The following is a 19,597-nucleotide window of genomic DNA, read 5'->3' on the forward strand; positions in this document are numbered from 1 at the left end:
TTATAATATTATATATATCTTTCTTAATATAATTTACCACAAACTGCAACAGGATTTTTGGATGCTGTAAGTATAGTGCATCAACGAATACTGGAAAGGCAGAATGGACAGTGCCATGAATCTAAATGTGGAAAAAAAACAGCTACGCCCCAACAGGGCTGTTGCTAGTTATATTTGCATGTGTTTAAAAAAAAAAAAAAGAAATAATTTTTTTTATGAGACATTTCAACCTGAGCCATGTCCCTGCGAAGCTGAGAGGCATCTATGAATGATCTAATGGATTTTAATAAAGACAAGCCATGTAAATGTTTACACAAAAACAATCTCCTTTCCGTAAATTTAATTGTAGGATAATGTATATCAGAACTTTTCACCCTTTCAGATTGCCTCTGGATACCTAATTTTTATCTTTACATTTACCTTGTAAGGTAAATTCTTGTCCAACTTATTTTAAAAACCCTTTCAAAAACAATTGTCATTAAATTATTCTTGTTTACAACAGTGTAATAATAGAGAGTATGTAAGCACATTTCCCTTTAACAAATCCATTTTATCTTTATTCAGAGTGTATTACTGAGCTTATATTGGCATAGAAATAAGGCAACACAGCATACAGCAGATTTACTTGATACAAATTTACCTATCGTTAAAATACTGTACCTTTCTTGCACAAAAACATGTACTAACCAGAATCATATTGAAGGTTTTTTTAAAGACATTTTTTCACATTGTAATAAAATAAAAATAAAAAAACAATTACAACAAAACAGAGGAATCAAGGCTGAATTGTGCGAACAAAGAGCCAAGGCTCCAAAAAAAAAAAAAAAAACGAGAGTTGACAGAGTTGGTTAAATCACTGCATCGCTCATTGCTTTGGATGATGCACCACTGAAAGGTTTGTGTTATGAAAATGTCTCTACGGTGATGCCGGCCTCAGCAGAACTTGTTATTTTGCTACAGATTCAGTGTGTCATAAATACATAACTTACCACTTAAAGCACTGCAAAGAATTAGTTGAAGCTGATATTTCTGTGACCACAGGGCTCATACTGTACACTGAAAGATTAGCAATGCATTTAGAATCTACATTTGTCTTATCCATGAACACTCTTTGTAAACAAAATGTCAACATATGGATGGCAGCAGAAAGTACATGACGTGTGAACAAATGTCTATGGAGCAGCATGCTACAGCAGCCAATGTCCTGTAAAAAACAAATAAAAACAAAGAAGAAAATCATAGCGTTCCTCTCCGGTCTTAATTTGCTGCTTTCAGTCAGTCTACTGGTCTCTTTTGGTAAAGCTTCATTCAGCTCATGCTTTTTAACTTGTCTTCAAGGCTGATTGGTCTCAGATACTGCAGGAGTCACAGTAACAGTTTGCTTCAGTAGATCAACGTGTAACAGTTCAGCCATCCTTTTCCTGAAATGTGCAGCTGCAAAGAGATATACACATATTATGATGTTGAGTTCAGTAATATTAAACAACAATTCCTCAAATTAATGCAATAAAATCTAGGACTCTCATGAATATAAACAAAAATAATTTATGATTATTGGAGTATTGAGAAATAATTGGTTGTTTGAACCTCATATGCATACCAATCTATTAGAAAATGGATGCTAAAAGGACGGAATGTGCACTTTGATTTTATTCATGACACTGAAAAATATCAGGGAGATTTGTGGATGTAAATAGTTGAGGGGTGAACCTTAGCTTGCCTCATTTCAAAAACAGCCACTTTTTGCCATTTAGTATCATCAGTTTAGAGCCTGTTCAGAAGGTTGAAGATCAGAGCCACAGACAAGCAAAGAAGAAAAAAAAAACACATCAGCCAATCACAGAGAGTCTAATTGGTAAGTCCTTAGCCAGACCATCAAATTGTGGGAAAATATGTTTCTCAAGTGAGATTATTTCATTTTATGTCTAAGCACTGGTCTGCAGGGAGTAGCACAGCTGCCTTGCAGCAAGAATCTTCCGGGTTCGATTCCCGGCCAGGGTCTTTCTGCATGGAGTTTGCATGTTCTCCCTTAGCATGTGTGGGTTCTCTCCAGGTACTCCGGCTTCCTCCCATAGTCCAAAAACATTACTGTTAATTGGCTTCTATAAATTCTCCTTAGGTGTGAGTGTGAATGGTTGTTTGTCCGGTTTGTCTCTGTGTTGCCCTGTGATGAACTGGCAACCCGTCCAGGGTGTAACCCGGCTCTCACCCGTAGACAGCTGGAGATAAGTACCAGCAACCCTTGCGACCCCTCTTTGGATAAGTGTTAATTGATCTCTTTGAAAAGGCCTATATCATGCAAATAAAACTTTAAGCTTTTAAATATCTAATAATGATACAGTAGCAGCCATTCAAAATGGCCCTTTCCAGTCAAACCACAGCCGAATGGCAGCCGACATCCCTGCAACTCCCAGCAACATCCCCTCCAACTTCCAGCCACTGGAGTAACCCCTCCTTCTCCTGGGCGTGCATATTTTTTACTATGACTCCAGCCTTTACACTGTCTGACCAGGAGATGGTGCTTCTCTTTAGATCCTAATGTCCACAAATCATAAAAGAAAAAATATTTTAGTACAAAGATTGATGTTTAAAAAGGAATTGTATGGGACCAGGCAAGAACCAGCCAAGGGCCCATCAAGGAAAGTGGGGAAATTTTGAATGTCTACTGCTGTATGTCTTTATCAAAAATAATGCACAAATGGTATTTCCCTTAATGCATGCATGTCAGTTCTCCTCAGGAATCCTGTTCTCTGAGCTGCAGCGCCTTCCTGTCCTGTGCAAGCAAGCACCATCATCCTATGTAGGAAATTGACAAACCCTCTCTTCCAGGAAGAACGCTAGCTTGACCGTACTGCCCCTGCTCTGTAAACCAACATCCATCGTGATGTTGGATGTGCCTAATCTGTACATGGATGGCAACTCTCCTTTTTTTAGCCAAGTTGTGCATTGTGAAAACATGTTTGTTGGGCTCAAGCCTTCAGAAGTGGAGTGATACGGCAGTGTTATGAAATGGGTGGCACCCAGATGGGGAGCGCCAACTTCACTCCAAAATCATGTGTTTTTCTTCCAGTTCGAAGAAAATAAATAATATTTCATAACAGATAAATAGTTTACTGGCTAAAGGAATTATTTCATCAAATATGTATGCCTATAGTTGACTTTGAAAGGTGTAAAAAAGCATGAATAGAACCTTTAATTATTAAATGATGCCCTCTCTCTCATTGCTTCTCCTGCGTCTTTACCTGAGATAATTTGCTTAAGCAGGAACTTTATGCTTTTTTTTCAGTGTTGTAGCCAAATGAATAATAATGTCAGTATTTTAATTACTCTCCCCACCTTCTAATGTGTAGCAAAAGCTGGGAGATATTTTTTTAAGGCCAAACAAATTTCTGCTTTAAGAAAACTGACCAGAGATGCATTTACAGGGTTTGATTGGCATAACAGATGGGTTTTTTTTAAATCATGTTTTTACAGTTACATTGTTGTAGGTTAGATAAACCTTTTCAAAAATAAGAGTGGAAAAGTTTAGTAAGATGAGGTATTCTTGTGATAAAGCTGCTGAGAGAAATGGGAGTGCCATTTGCGGCAAAGGAACAATACCGCTCAGAAATGGATCAGAAATGCAAAGCCTACATAAATGCTACCACAGTTTCATTGTTTTTTTTGTTTTTTTTTGTTTCTTTATGTGTTGCTATGGTGAATAAAAGGGAGACTTGGCTTTCACAGATGCTTTTAAATTCATGGTTAAAAAATAAATAAGTGCAAATAAGCCTTTAGCTCTTTTTTTTAAGGCTGTTGGGAGACCAATATCATATAAACTCATTCCCCTTTTTTGTCAAGTGATATTAGCACTGTTGAGTTATATTCAGATGCATGATGATGCTTGTCAAAGTGTGTATTGTCAATGTACTATTTGATATACAAATTCAAGATAAAGAGTTGAAAAAAAGAAAAAGAAAAACTAAATCAACATTAAGTACATACAACGTTGTTCTTTCTTTTCAAGATACTATTATTGTGCTTTAAACAAAGTGCATAATAGAAACAAAGACCAAACTTTTAACTGTACTTAGGAATATGTTTTTGTAAAAAAAAAAAATACTTCTAAGATTTAAAAATGCTATATTTCTTTGCCTAAGATGTAATCCTCTCACAGGAAAAAGGGGAAAAAATGAAAATGGGAATACTTATATAGAACAAGGTCATGTTTTATAATTATGATGAAATTCTAACTATATTTCAAGCATTTGGTATTACCTACTGTAATAATACACCAATTATATCAAGCCATTTAAATACTATTTTTTATTTTTTCACAGAGAAACAGAAAGGCCAGTTCTGTCTTCATGTTTAAAGTCTTTTAGGGTGTGTTTGTGCCAGGGAGATATTTTCTGTACTTTTGCAAATGTTTATATATTTGACTGTCTGCAGCCATAGTTCGTCAACATGATTTTATCACAGCTGACTAAGAAATGTTTGTACAATATTCTGATTTGTAGGTGAAACCAAAATTAACTGAACTGAAAGATGTCTGAACTTTAAGCAATAAATCACAGTTAAGAGCAAATATTGTTTACTTGTATCTTAGCACCATATCTCTATGTGTTTCCCAATACTCCAATCGTTGCTCACTACTTCATGTATTTATTACAGCTTTCTGCCTACAGTATATGGCCCAGGCTGTCTAAAATAAGTTGTTTTTTTAATTGCCTGAATTTTTAGTTTCATTATGGCACTGTTTGCCTTGTCAGCTTGTCCAAGACACACCCTGTACAGTACCCCAGTTTCTATCAGATAAATATATCTGTTACTTCTTTCTGAAAAACAACATGGCACCTCTTTCCTGTTATTTATTTTTCTGGCTAATTACAGAACATTCCCTCCTCTTCTTTTTTCTGTGTTAACTACCGTCCTGCTTCCCAACAAGACATGCAATATGATGCTATCGGCTCCACTGAGCATGCCCTTACAGGGAGGCATAAAATAATTCAGCCTGTAAGCTTCACAGAAAAGCTAATCTGTGTTGAAAATGAACATAAATGTAAAACCTTAAAGTTTGACTTCATGAATCAATTAATTTTTGTTAATATTTTTAACAGAACCTGACCACATTGGAAATAATCAAACTCTGGTCCCCTGTTTCTGACACTGACTTTTCACATAAAAAATGCCCAATGAAAAATATTAGTTTTAAAGTTGAAGTTGAATTTGCTATTTTAAAAAAATTGAAGACTTTTTTTAATAACTATTGGGACTCTGTAGCATGATGGACAGTGACATCTCTTCTGAAACTGCAAGGGTCTCGACGAATACTATTTAGTGTGATTTTTTTTCTTTTATATGACAATGTGCCTAATAAAGGTTTACTAGCACTTTGCCTGAGACTTCAACAGATGAAATTACCATTCATACTTTAGTGAAGGGCCCAGCTATGAGTTAAAGATTTTAAACAATCAAAAATAATAAAATAGCAGATTTCTCTGTACCCACCTAAGGCAACATTTTTAGATTATCTTTTTGTTCTACATCTGTGCTTTATGTGCAGCAATTAATGAATTAATAAAATAATTAAAGGATATCTTGCTAAAAGAATCAAACACATAATCCACCCAAATGTAAATGTAATAAGTAATATAAAATTGCTGTCTGTGTTATTTATGTCAATACATAGACAAAATACACATAACAAAATGATATAAAGGTTATTTTCAAGCACAGCTTTTGATGTAGATAAATTGGTAATATTGGGCTCAATAACCAGTTTTTTCTCTAAAGCACTAAATGCATTTGATCAAGCGGAATGAAGGCGACATCAACAGCTCTTTAGACAATATGAGGGGGGAAAAGCATTTTGCTATTTGGAAGCAAATCCAAGCTCCATGCCTTAATATCGCACTGGATGTTTTACGTAACTGCATGGATTGAGTTATATGATGTGAAAGTGCCAAATGATCAATAATGATATTTTTATAGTTTGTGGATTCAATGTGAAACTATGAGCCCAGATGGGATCAACGTATCTGGTCCAAACACCAACAGCCAAAGGATAATGGACCAAGTCTCACGCACAGTTGCTTCGAATTACAAAACAACATTAGGTTAAGAGCAAGAGAATGTATACTCTACCCTCACTGATTGGTGCATGACACAGTTACACAGTATGTAGAGCAGAAGCCATGGCAGGATATCAACAGCCAGACCATATTGACGATTCGTCCTAAAGGGGTTAAGTTTTTAATTATGATAATAAAAATATTATTTCTGAACACACTATCATACCTGTTTATATGTAACACTGAATGCAAAAAATATCACTAGACTAAAAGAAAAAAAAATAATATTACTTCACTTATTTTTGCTTGCTTTGACCCATCAATACAGCCAGATTAATTTTCTGCATCATGAGCGAAGTAGCACTTTCTGTTAAGTGAACATCTGGTGTGAGCTGCAAACCTGTTCCCAGCTGAACAGAAAAGATGTGGAAGAGCTTATATATGCCCGTTATCCTGAAGGTTTTCCGTACCGTGCATTCGCTCCAGCTGCTGTTATGATTTGTTGAGCAAGGTTTCATTATCTTACAGTTCATATCACATTCAAACAAGCCAACGTTGTTGGTATTTTCAATTCTGGGTGTTTGCCAAACTCCAAGATGCCTCTTTTATGAAGTCGTGTGATTGGTGCCGATATCTGGCCAGCATCAAAGGCAGTATTGTGGTTCCTCAAAGGTCAACAACTCCATGTTTTCATTTATCCTGCTTCTTGTTTCATGCTCTCTTGGGCCTGATCTCACTCTAAGCTAACTAAATGCACGGTGGACGAGGCGCCATGTGAAGTTGGATGGGAAGCACAATTAGCATGCTCAAGAGAAAAGCCGAAAATCATAGAGTTCACAGCTCAGGAGGCGGCTCGGCCTTTATGATAAGACATTCGACACAGAGATTTGCTCCAATTGACGCCTGATTATATACACTCAATGCAGAGCTCTTTATAACTTATAGTTCATACCAAACAGTACTAGAAGTTAACATACCAGCAGCTTTAGTTAAATTAAGAAACAAAATTTAACCTACTCCTTATGTAGCCCTGTGTGTTATTTATCCATCAGGTTTGCTGCATTGTGATTAGGCATTAAGTGTTTAATGAAAGAAACAAGAAAAAGTTGCTTTGAAATCAGTTCAAATTGAAATTATTTCCACCATTTGGGCCAACTTTATGACTTGATTTGCTTTAGCAACAGAGTAACGCAGTTATTTACAGAGCAGACTTATGATACTTATAAATATCCAACATCCGTCTCATGAGCTGTCAACTTGGAAGTCTGATAATATTTACAAGATTGGAATAGCGGACCTCATGAGGTACAATCAGCCTATATTTACTCCCGTGTCATTCTCATTCATTTCTTCATACTTCTGACAAGTTTGACTTCTTTTTTAGATACTTCTGGGAAAACAACCTTAAATGGTTTAAACCTAACATTTTATATATAGCTATAGGGGAGTTTGGGGTGAATTATGCCATTTATGTACATTGATGCCATATAGACGCTGAATACATGCAGTGCAATACTAATCACTTAGGCTTTATTTAAAGTTATAGCATTAACGGAAAACTTTCTACAAGCCTATACACGACAAGAGCGCTTTAAAGGTAATTTTCTACAATAGGCCTAGCACCATATGCCCACATCTTATAAAAAATTAACTTCATTAAGACCTAAGTGATTGCAATTCTCTTCACACATCTGGTCAGACAACATTACATCCCACTTGTTGATGTTACAAGGGAACCGTTGCTCCCCATTCTACCACAAAATTGTTGTATAGGTGTTTTCATTCAGGTATGACTTCTCTCTCAAAGTCTTTAAACTTGAAGATGGTCTTTCCTTCCACAGTCCTCTTACTTCTTCACCAAAGTAACTTTCCTTTGATGATAAGACGTCAGCCCTCCCCACAAGTCTAAAATAGTTGTAGGATCTCATTTTGCCTGCATAGTTCACCATGAAAGTCCCAATCAGACAGATCCTTATCATCATCATCATCATCATCATCATCATCATCATCATCATCATCATCATCATCATCATAATGGGGTCAGCACACCCCTGGGTTGAGGTTTGTTTGTTAGTACTTATGGGGGCACAATCCTCATCTGGGTAGATATCCCTGTTGAATGTGAATGTGCCCATCACTCTGTTTTTGGTGTTGTGCAAAACATAAATGCTTAGACTTTGTTAATTGTTATGGTTCCACCAGGGTTAGTGTTGTTATTTCATTTTGGAGATGATGAAGTTGAATCAAGTCCCCCTAAGTTCACATCCCTGCAACAGAGACATTATTAATATTCCTGTTTTCTCTTTGGCCTGTGACTTCCAGGTCAGATGGGCGAGACACACAGGTTGTCTGCTGAAGCCAAGTTACGTAGCCACCCGGCACCTTCAGAGAAGTTTGATTTTTCCTGGTAAAAACAGACTTCTTTCTGCCTACATCTCTGATGCTTGGCCGAGATAAGATCATTTCACCAGTGTAGAGTTTTGTGTTTTATCTAAAAGAAGGTTTTTAATTTCAACTGTTGTTGCTTTTTAAGTAAAACAGGTGGATCATGAATCAGAAAGGTGAAATAACTCTTTTTGTTTTTCCCTTTAACCCGATGTATTACAACATCCAACTGCCATGCATGCAGGGATTGTTAGTTTAACTATAGCTGTCGCCAAATTCAATGGTGAGGTCCTAATAATTGTTGTTGATTGCAGGTGTGTATAATAGTTCCCACTGATTTTGCTTGTAAAGCGGGCAGAATCACGCTACAGTAGGCTTACAGCACTGTGACGTCGCTGCCGGAACATGTCAGAAGTGAGGTGTTAGTATATTTGGGCAAAACTGGCCGTTCCCAGACTAAATGATTGCGACGAAAATTATTGTTTTTTTTTTTCTTACTGATTAATGCTAATTTCATTAAATCACTGCAAATTTATTAGTTTAAGGTAGAGCTAATGATCCATTGATTATTACTTGCTGACCAGACTTTTCCTTTAAGTACTATAGTGAGTAAGCAAATTTCTGTTAGAATCATTTCATTAATAATCATATTGATTATTAATGAAATGATTTGATTTGAATTACCTATTATTTAACTGTAACTTCCAGCTCTAATTATTTAATATATTCATAATCTGCTGGTAAAATTGCACAGCAATTAAAATCAAGTGGAGAATATTCATTACAGCCTGTACAGAGACAAACAACTTTTCCCTGTTTTTTATATTAAACTTCAATTTTCCTTATTTCATCACATATTTTTTTTACTTTTGTTTGCTGCACTTTGATCTAGGTCACCTATGTGACGTACTCTTTGAACAATATTTAGTATTATCATTGTTATTATTAAAATAATTACTACACGCACAGATTAAGGTGTCCTCTCAGGAGCCAAAACTCGTGCTAGAGGGTTCAATAAACTCATGTTTAAGTTCCCTCTACAGTGGTGAGGACACGTTATACGTGCCCTTTTTTTTTTCTTTCCACCCCTACCCTTCAAAAATACTGTGCACACCACAGGACGAGAGAGGAAAAATCAATGATTCGGTCAAAACATTCAGCACATCTTGTGCTGATTTTTTTTTTTTTCCATGTTGTTTTGGAGTTTATTTTTCTGAGAGCTGCACAACAGCTATTTTTACCTGTCAGAATAATGTGAGTTTTGTGTTTCATTTGTGAATGCAATACATTTTGCTTGGATTTAATTAACACCACCCCTGTTTCAGTGACCAGCAGCTGCCACTATTATAAACTTTAGAAAGAAACATCTAAGCAAAGCTTACGTTAAATAGGTCACCCATATATTAAGCAACTTATGGTACAGATCAGTTCTGTTCAGGCCCTTAGAAAATACTTAAAAAAAGGCTGATATAAGGATGACCTACATTATACATTTATTTTATATTCTATTTATTGAGTTAACAACAGAAATGTTATGCTTTAAACTAAATTCATAGTCTTTGATCAGGAGGCTGCTTTAACAAGCAGCTGAGGTGGCCAGACAGGAGGCAACTGAGAAGGCCAGTCAGTTCAGTCTTTACATAAATCACTGATGTTACTGATATTGAACAGGGCTTACCAAGGAGGTTAATGAAAAAGTAAAATACTGAAAAGGCAATAAGTGCCTGTGACATCAAGCTTAAATGGGTGTACAATAAATATTACTTTATGTCAGTGTCCCTAAAAACCATTTGGGCTTTATCTCATGGGCCATTCAGGCCCGACATTCAGTCTGTTTTGGCCTAAAAAGTCTAATTTTCAACATTTATTGTTTTAGGTAACTGCTGGTCACCGCTTGCTACTTTTTTATATATATTATTTCAAGCATCTGTATAAAATATCCACTGTACAACATGTTTCTTCCCTTCTCTGCGATACAGAACATTTCAGTCAACAGGACTTATTCATTTTCTCATTAAAGCTTTTTGTTTAAGTAGTAAAAAAAAAGTAAAACCATGTCTCTTAAACCATTACATAAGAAAATTCTCATGAATTAGATCTATTTTAGGTTGTTAATCATAACCTTGATTTTTATGGGGGTTTGCGGCTTTCCTATTTTGCATGAGTCGGGGATAAATAGCCCTTCAAACTGTACAAGTTGTTGACCCTGGTCTCCAAAGACTATCCTCTGTGTGTTTGGTTTTGTGTGTGTGTTTTTATTTGCTCTTGGTTTTTTTTGTATTTTAGTTTGTTTTGTTTTTTAGCCCGGGAAACCTTCACTGAGATTCAATGTCTTTGGTTGCGTGCCCTTACTAATTGTTTGAGTTTCACCTCTGATGACTGATACAGTAAAAATGTTTGCCACCTATGTCTATAAAACCTCAGCTTTAAGAGCTGCTGTGGCTAACAACATGCCTCTGTAGAGTAAGATTATTTTGTGCTCTAGCGTTGCTCCTGCACATTCATTTGACGGTGCAGCATTGTCTCTCCGTGCAAGATAACAGCTCTCTAGACCACTTTATCAGACATCTGGATAGAAATCTTCATTCCTGCTCTACACCAAGCCTCCGCTTTAATTGTGCAACATACTTGGTTGCTTTGCTTTGAAATCAGATGTTCTGCTTCATGAATTGTCCCTACATCCGCTTATAGAAGAATGCAACACAAACACTCAGAAACTCTGGATTTGATACCATTTAAAAAGTATATTTCTTATAATTTGAAATAGACCTGACAGACAGGCAATTGCAAAAACCATAAAATTGTTTTTGAAATATGCAAGAAAAGCTGTGATAGAATGCAGTTACACAACTGTTGTGGTCCTTGTTTACCTTTGGAAGTCTTACGCTAAAATAAACGGAAGTCAGTCCTTTACAAAGTAAACAATGCTAAATAACTGTGATGTGGAGTTACAAAACCAATGCAACACAAAAACAATAGTTAACCACACAGAAATCTTTGCTTCAAACTGGAACACTGATGATGGCTGCAGAGGGAAAGATTTCTGAAACCTCATGTTGAATCTAAAGCAGGAAATTTCAAACCAAGAGCAAATTCTACTTGATATCTATCTACATCTGCAGTAAGAATGAGGATCTAGGAAAAAGATCAAATAAATGGAAGATATGATAACTGCTTGGCTTGATAGCAAAGCTACAAACTGCTAGTAATACAGGTAATAGCTAGTAGACATCTAGTTTTCTGAATTGGTTACATTCAAATAATAAAGCAGGCGTTTTAACAGTAGTTTTTAAGTAGCTTTTAAATGTGTAATCAACATGTTATTACAGCTATCACTCTGTTTTAAACAACGCTTTGAAGACAGGGTTGGTAGGGAAATGTTCAAACTTCCCCTTAATGAGATTTTAATGGCTCCTGCACTCTATTTTCCAACTTAAAACTCATTCTGCAAAGGTGAATACAGAAATATTCCACATCCTTCAATTGAACTTGCAGTGCCAGTGGACAGTTTTTTTTTTCTCTCCGTTTATGTCATAATTAAATATCAATGCTCAGGTCTTAAGCCCTTCCATATTATTATTCCAAATCCTTGGAAGCCTTAAAATTTCCTAAGATGTTAAAAGTTTGAAAAGTTTTTGAACCAGCAATGCTACCTCAGAGAATAGTCAGGGAATAAATCTACTGTATAGAAATATGTGTTTGTCATTTAACATGCGGTGTGCGTGACACAAGCCAAAGGCCTGTTCTAAATGTTGATGGGGGCAGTGCTGATGTGCCAGCATAGACTTCAAAGAAAACAAAGTAACTATTGATAATGTCTTCACTTTGCAATGCAAGACGCCCATTCTTAAAACGTAGCTTCTAATCTTGGAGGTTGTATCTCTGTCTTTAATCTGCGTTGCCGTCCTCCACCTCATGCTTTAAACCCTGCAGACGTTGTCACAGTTTTACAGGAACTAGGCTGTCTAGTAGGGCTTTATTCTTAATGTGGACTAGGTTGGACAGCTCCGATGGTTTGCTCCCTTGAAAAAGAATCAGGATGGCAGTATTAGTTCTCCAAAGCATCTCTTCTTAGAAGATCAGAGTGTATTTGGAAAAGGTTATAATTTCCTTTATTAAAGCCGGTCTTTAGGTCTCTCACCCGTCAGCTTCATATTTGATCGAGTGCTCCCGCTTATGTTTGTAATCCTGCTGGGTGCGCAGGGTGAGGCGACTGAGCCTTCCCTTAGGCTGATTTACTGCAGAACACACCACGCTCCTTTTATGGAAGGCTTTTATAAGGCCCTAAATATCCTTTGTATTATGTGCTCATGGATTTCTTTAAATTATGGCAAGGGTTGTCAGGAAGGGTGGTAAATGACATGTAGTGTGTACAGCAAATATTTAATGATGTTTTTTATGAGACATGACCAGAGCCGTACAGCTAAATTACCAACAAGAGGTCTCCATATGTAACAATCTGCAGTAAAAAATTGAATAAATGGGTTTAGAGTTGAATTTTTAGATATCAAAATCAGTCATTTTTATTTATTTCAACTCTGATTTTAAAATGTAGTTTTTATTAATCAGAAATGAAATCAACACACTATTCAAAAATATATAGTTTTCCATTTATAGATCATGTCAATTATTATAGACCTTCTATTTCTTCTGAATTTACAGATACCATCATGCTAGTGTGTACTGTAGGCCTGCTGATAGCTTAGGCATGAATCAAATACGGAGGTACCCAAACTTAGCTACCTCAGCCCAATAGGGATAACCTCATTGGTTATCGGTCTTGTAAACAGGCTGTCCAGCTATGAGGGGGAAGTCTTGCGCATTAGTGATAAAGATTTATCTGCTCCAGCGAGCGTTGGGCAGGGCACGCTGAGGCCCACCGACAGTCCCTGTTTATCACGTGATCGGACGAATCAGCCTTCAACAGCTGAGCTCAATAAAAAAACTTTCTTTCTTTTAACAACCTGCTGTTGTGATAATGACACAAGCACTTTTTTATTTTGCACAGACAACAGTTTATATGTTTTTTTTTGCATATCATTAATTACTATATGGTTTTATTATATAAAATCTAAGGCTTTATACTTTTACATTGACTCAATTTTTTGCATCTTCAAATTAAATAAGTGACACACTGAGACTAAAATGAAGACTTTTTTATTGATTTTGGGATCAAATTCAAAATATGGATTTTGAACTTCCAAACATATGTTGAGGATGTAATGCTCCAGATATTTCACTCAGCAAAAACAGTTTAGCTTAGGATGTTCAAATATAGATTTTTTTAAACTACTTTTTTTCATATCAACTTAAGAATTTGAGAATTTGTTTCATGTTAAGTTGTCTTAAAGTTTGAAAGTCAAACAAAAAAGTTATTTTTTTAATTTGAATCATATCATAAATGTTATTTCCTAAATATTAAATAAAGATGAATAGAAATAATTACACTAAAGCAATTATATCATGGTCTTTCATGAGAATGATGTTTATTTGAAATACAAGCCCTTACATTTTTTTAATTACTACCTGATGTAAAATCACTACATGGACATTTGTTTAAAAATAAATAAAGGATTATCAAATATGCCAGAAGCAAATCTTTATTGTATCTCTATGCAGCCAAGAATATATAACAGATTCACTGTGAATTTGATTTTGTGCTGTACATGTCCCATAGCTGCTTCAACATTTTAGATGTTTCCTTAAATATTACACATAGAAAAAAATTGAACAAAAAAAACAACACATCTATAATAAAGGAATTGATAAAGCTCTTTAAAAAACCTCACTCCTCTTTCAGTTTATTGTTAATACAATCTAAAAAATACTAGTAAACTGACTTTTGACATGTAATATTCCAGTCTTTTAGGACAATGCTATATTTGAGTTTTTGGTTACACATAAAGCCAGAGGTATTAAAATAATTGCTATTGCTTTGTGATAAGATCACCTATTTTTCTCTGCTATAGTGTAGCTTAGGTCTAATGTTTGATACAGACATTACCGTTGAACAAAACAGGGTTTGCTTATCTCATGTCAATTCCCAGCTGTTTTGGTGCACTGTCCTGGTGCTTTAAATTTTGATTATGTTTTCTATTTTTTTTTTTTTTTTTCATTTCTTTTATCATTACTCCATCCTTTGACAAATGTATTACTCCTAAATCTTAAAGAAAGGGATTGCCCCAGTTACACAGAAAAGCTCTGTTAACAATCTTCCTTTGTATCACCCGTAAATAAGTATTTAAAAAGAACCACAAAGAAAACAGGCTCCTGCTTCTCTTGTGTTTCTACCTTTGTAGAGGATATTATGGTGCACACTGTGCACCATCAGAAACTAAATTCAAATCTGTTTAATTGAAGTGCATCACCATACATGTTCTTGGCTGTTGTGTTTTCAAGACAGCAAATGTTTTATGTAAATTTTGAGGAACTATTTCCAATCAAATACATTTCAGCTGATAAAGGTGATGAAAACTGTCAGTTTGTAATCTCCGTCCATCAGACTGGTGCATCTCTAATATAAATTGTAAAGATATAATCTCACAATGTCTTCAGGAATTCTTGGATCTTAATAACTTATGTATGTGTAGTTGCAATGAAAAATAACTATTAAAAATAAGAAAATAGAAACTTACAGTTAGGATTCTGGCTCCAAGCAGTCGGTGAACTGTGTGCTGCCATTGGATTGTGAAAGACCAATGGAGATCTCCTCACTTCTGCTGCCCAGGCTGCCACTGCCTTCAGTCCTACCATCTGGAGACTTTTGGAAAGACTCCCCAGTGCCTGGCTCAGTTTGCCATAGAAAGCAGGAGCAGCGAGTTCGCAGTTCCTTATAAAAAGAGTTCAGCCATGCCGTGGAGAGCCACGGACAGCCAATAAGGTTCTTGAAAGCAGTTCGAAATTCTGGACTCCTGCAGTAGATGATGGGATTGAGGCCAGAGTTAATGTAACCTAGCCAATTTAAATACAGGAATTGGTCCCCATCAAGGATGTCTTTTTTAAAAGCTTTGATTATGTTGGCAACAAAAAATGGCAGCCAACATATGGTGAAGGTCCCCATGATGATGCCTAAAGTCTTAATAGCTTTGAGCTCACCGATCATCAGTCGTGATGGTCTCCTCTTGGTACTCTTTCTCCTCGTCACATTGTTGCAGCTGTTGGAGGCCATGCACGCTGGCTGCAGGAGATCGTTCAAGTTGGCACCAGTTTGAATCTGTGCAAGACAGTCGCTCTGAAAACGAGGCCGGTTTTTCTTTATGAGCTTTACCTGCCGTGCAGCAATAACAAAGACTTTTGCATACACAGCTATCATAATCACCAGGGGGATATAAAAAGAGACTAATGAGGAAGAAATTGCATATTGTTCGTTAACCACAAAGTCACAGCATTTCTCACTTTTATAACATTCCATCGCCTCTGTTTCATTATTTTTCCACCAATTTGTCATCATAATTGGAACAAACGAAATTAAAGTAGACACAACCCACACTAAACAAACTATTACTCGGGCACGAAATTTGCAGAGTAGAACTGTGTACCGCAGTGGCCTTGTGATGGCTACATACCGATCAACTGCTATGACACAAAGCGTTTCAATGCTCGCTGTAACACACAATATGTCAATTGAAGTCCAGAGGTTACAGAAAGTGTTACCAAGCTGCCAATTACCTGTTAGAACATAACTGGCCCCAAACGGGACCACCAGGGTCCCCATGATAAGGTCCGCACATGCTAACGACATGATTAAGATGTTTGTTGAAGTCTGTAGCTGTGGAGTGCGAGCCACGGCAATGATGACCAGCAGGTTTCCCAACACTGTGACCAGGATGATGTTGACTGCCATGACGAAGAACCAGTCTCCCGGTGGATCTCGGTAGTATGTTCCATTACCAGGATCCATCACTGGCATAAAACTCAGTCACCACTAGTTGAATGGTGTTAAAAATCTTAGAAAATATAGACCTGGCTAAACCAGCACACAGACATAAATCCTCTCAAACCTGAGAGTAGGAGAAGTTTTCCACTTTAAATGATTTCTCTTCTTTGAAGAGAATGCTCATATGTCGCACCTCAGGAGTCCTCCTCTTGCAGCCCTCAAATGAGCATTCTGGGTCTTCATCTTTCCAAGACAAGCAACATGTTCTCCCAAGCGGTGAAACCAAACTGTCCAAAGAACTAAAAAAGTTGCAGAAAGTTCATGAGTCCTGGAAAAATGCATGAGTATAAAGAAATAAATGTTCTGGAGTACGAAAAGCTTAGATTTGTCCATTTAAGTCTGTCCACTGAGAATAGTTTGTCTCAGAATCTTGTTGTAGCCACAATGCCACTGTGTGGAGATCAAGCAAATACTGAAGCCTTTACAGGAACCACCAGAGTGCACCAGAGTGGCTACCCACTCTTTCTTTTGGTCTCTCTTTTTCTCTCCCTCTCCCTCTCGGTGCAGGTTCCATAAGATAATCACACCCTAGCTGAAGACAAGAAGGAGGAGCCAAACTGCTTGCTCTTTTGTGTGTGTAAGCAGCACATGGATCAGCGCCCTGATAGGGTTGCACATACAGTATGTGAACAATCACAACTTGGATTCATTTACAGTTAAGACTAAATATCTACATAACTGTATAAATATACTTATAATTTCTTCATGATTGATATTAAATCTGAATAAACTTTCCCTTTTTTAGATTACTAAATTACTAAATGTACCTCTTTTTGCTCAATGGCAATATATTTTGGAAAGGGTTTTGTACTATTTTCTTCAAAATCCGCTGTATATAATATTGATTCAATGGGAAATCCAGCTGGGGCTGTAATGCATTGTAAGCTTTGGAGAGTTCATTGTACATCATTTGAGTTAAATGGAGGCAAACATGTGACTGTTACTTAAACCCTTCAGAAACACAGTCTCATTGTGTGAAATTTACTATGGACCTTTGTGGGTTAGATTTATCGTTTGTAGTAATAAAGCTTGTTTGTTAATGCATCATCATACCATTCAGTAAGGGAACAGGTTCGGTGTCCCAGTGATGAACATCTTTGGAATGAAATAGCAGTTAATTATAGAGAGAAGCATGTACTGTAGAAATAAAAAAAAGATCAAACTAATTCACAATTTGAAAAAAAAAAAAAATTCACGAAATATGGGAATGCATTTTATAATGAAGAGCAACCAGAAAATGATCTAGATTTTTTTTTTGGGGTCTTTTTTGGACATCTGACAAATAACTGCATCCAAAATGGCATGAACATAAAAAAAACATGGCTGAAAAAAAGTCACTGTGAAACTAAAGATCTGTATTTGATTGCGATGGTTTGTAAAAATAAAAGTAGAAAAAAGGGCAAACCCAAGTCCCACAGTTCTTTTTATATAGCGCCCTAAAAGGTCCGAAAACATATAGAAGAGCTAATAACTTAAGGTCAGGTTAAATCAATTTTAAGATTTTCTACAAACGATTAAATAATAATATAACAGTTTTTTTTTTTATATATTTTTACATGCAGCATTTTTCAGCTAATAATAGTATAAGGACAAAAAATATTTTGTGATGAATGTTTTAGTAATAACACAATACAGGGGCGTGTTGCCTCACTTGCTCAACATTGTGTTAAACAGAAATAGAAATATTCAGAATATTTTTGCTAAAATATCAAAATAGATGGTAAAACATATGCTGTAATATCTTTTTCCCATATGGGAATAAAACAAAAGTGAAAATGTAAGAAGTTAACGATGTCATGTGGTTTTATGGAGCTTAGGAAGCCAAACAGACTTAATTCTCTTGTACTACCACATCTTTATCCGTTGTTTATAAGTGATGACAGTTTTCTTTCCGAATACTTAAAAAACAGCTTAAAACTTTTTGGAAAGTGTGTAACTTTTTTCTAATAGGTAGGTTTTCAATAATATAACCAAAAGTGCATTTAGGTCACTTTTATTCTACTCCTGGCATCATAATGATGGGTAAGCAATTTCTGACTTGCAGCTGTTCTATATTGTGTGCTGTATGTGGATCAACTAGGTATAAACACATTATTTTATAATCACGACTTATCTGGATCGTCAATCATGATATGTGTCTCTTTAATTACGGTAATAATTTTTTACCCTGTGTAAAACAAGGAATGTTTCTTATGTGATATATTCTAATATTAACCATCCTTTTTTCTACTTTTTCTGGGGAAGAGGAGTGGAGCCTATCTATGCTGTCATCAGGCTAAAGGAGGGCACGCCCTGGTCAGTCTATCTGTGTGTCGCAGAGACGCAGTCCTTCTCCCGCACATTAACTCCTGCAGTAAAAATCATCTTCTTAGGCTGCTTGGAATTAAGATTTACACTGAAATTCACACACATCAAAAACAGACCCCCACAGCCAGAGAGTTACACCAATACGCTGCACACTTCACTATTTTCAAATCTGTGAGAAAACATTACTCCCATATTAATCTGAAAAGTGAATTGCGTAATTGTTATTCTAATTATTTTTCTATAACCCCAAATTGATGTTGCAGCTGCAGTTTGTGGTCAGTACTTCAGACCACAAGGTATTTGTTTCCCAACCGCAAAGAAAGAGAAATAAATGCCCTCAGTTTGACTCACAGCTGTAAAGAAAATAATGGATTGTTATCTCGCTGTTGCACAATCCAAAGCGCTGAGGAAGAACAATCAGGCAAATGCCTTATATGCGATTCTCTTAAGATAACTAACGCTGTGCTCTTCGGCCGAGCTGTTGTGTCACTAAGTAGTTCCTTCTTTGGTCTGCACACCTCTCTCCTGCTGTAACTCTTCCATTCCTACTCCCATGCTGACTTTTATATCTGCAGCACTTATGATTTTTTTTCAACAGCTTTAGCATTAGGTCCAGATGCAACAGTTCTAAAATATGACAATTTTTTGGGAGGGTTTCTTCTCAAAGATGAAACTCAAGGAAATGATGGAGGTAAAAGTAAATTAAAGTTACTTGGAAATTATTTTAAAAAGATCAATCCTTGAGGTTTTTTGATACCTTACCATTAAAAGTGATCAGATGTCCTGATTTGTGTGGGACAATGCCACAGTTTTCACTTCTGTGTAGCGAAATATTCTCCTGCATTTAAATAGGTCAAATTAGAAAACAGTCAAAAAAATACAAAGACGCATTTCATAAATTCAGAAATCTGTCATG

At 36.1% G+C, this 19,597-nt stretch overlaps 1 protein-coding gene across 3 annotated transcripts; it reads right to left on the minus strand.

Moving 5' to 3' along the window:
* Positions 1–205: 205 nt before the first annotated feature.
* LOC107093882 (beta-2 adrenergic receptor-like) lies at positions 206–16,854 on the minus strand. 3 transcript variants are annotated; one of them, XM_015389204.1, is made up of 3 exons: positions 16,107–16,854; positions 15,074–15,651; positions 206–1,434 (listed from the first exon to the last, which is right to left on the minus strand). In XM_015389204.1, exon 2 carries the CDS (start codon positions 15,604–15,606, stop codon positions 15,076–15,078), a length of 531 nt encoding a protein of 176 aa, XP_015244690.1. In that variant the 5' UTR covers positions 15,607–15,651; positions 16,107–16,854; the 3' UTR covers positions 206–1,434; positions 15,074–15,075. The 3 variants fall into 3 exon arrangements, with proteins under 3 accessions (XP_015244690.1, XP_015244688.1, XP_015244691.1); XM_015389202.1 differs by having other exon boundaries at positions 15,074–16,854; XM_015389205.1 differs by lacking the exon at positions 206–1,434 and having other exon boundaries at positions 15,348–15,651.
* Positions 16,855–19,597: the final 2,743 nt, after the last annotated feature.

Source organism: Cyprinodon variegatus, unplaced genomic scaffold, assembly GCF_000732505.1.
Source record: "Cyprinodon variegatus isolate N-32 unplaced genomic scaffold, C_variegatus-1.0 Scaffold451, whole genome shotgun sequence".
Taxonomy (NCBI): domain Eukaryota; kingdom Metazoa; phylum Chordata; class Actinopteri; order Cyprinodontiformes; family Cyprinodontidae; genus Cyprinodon; species Cyprinodon variegatus.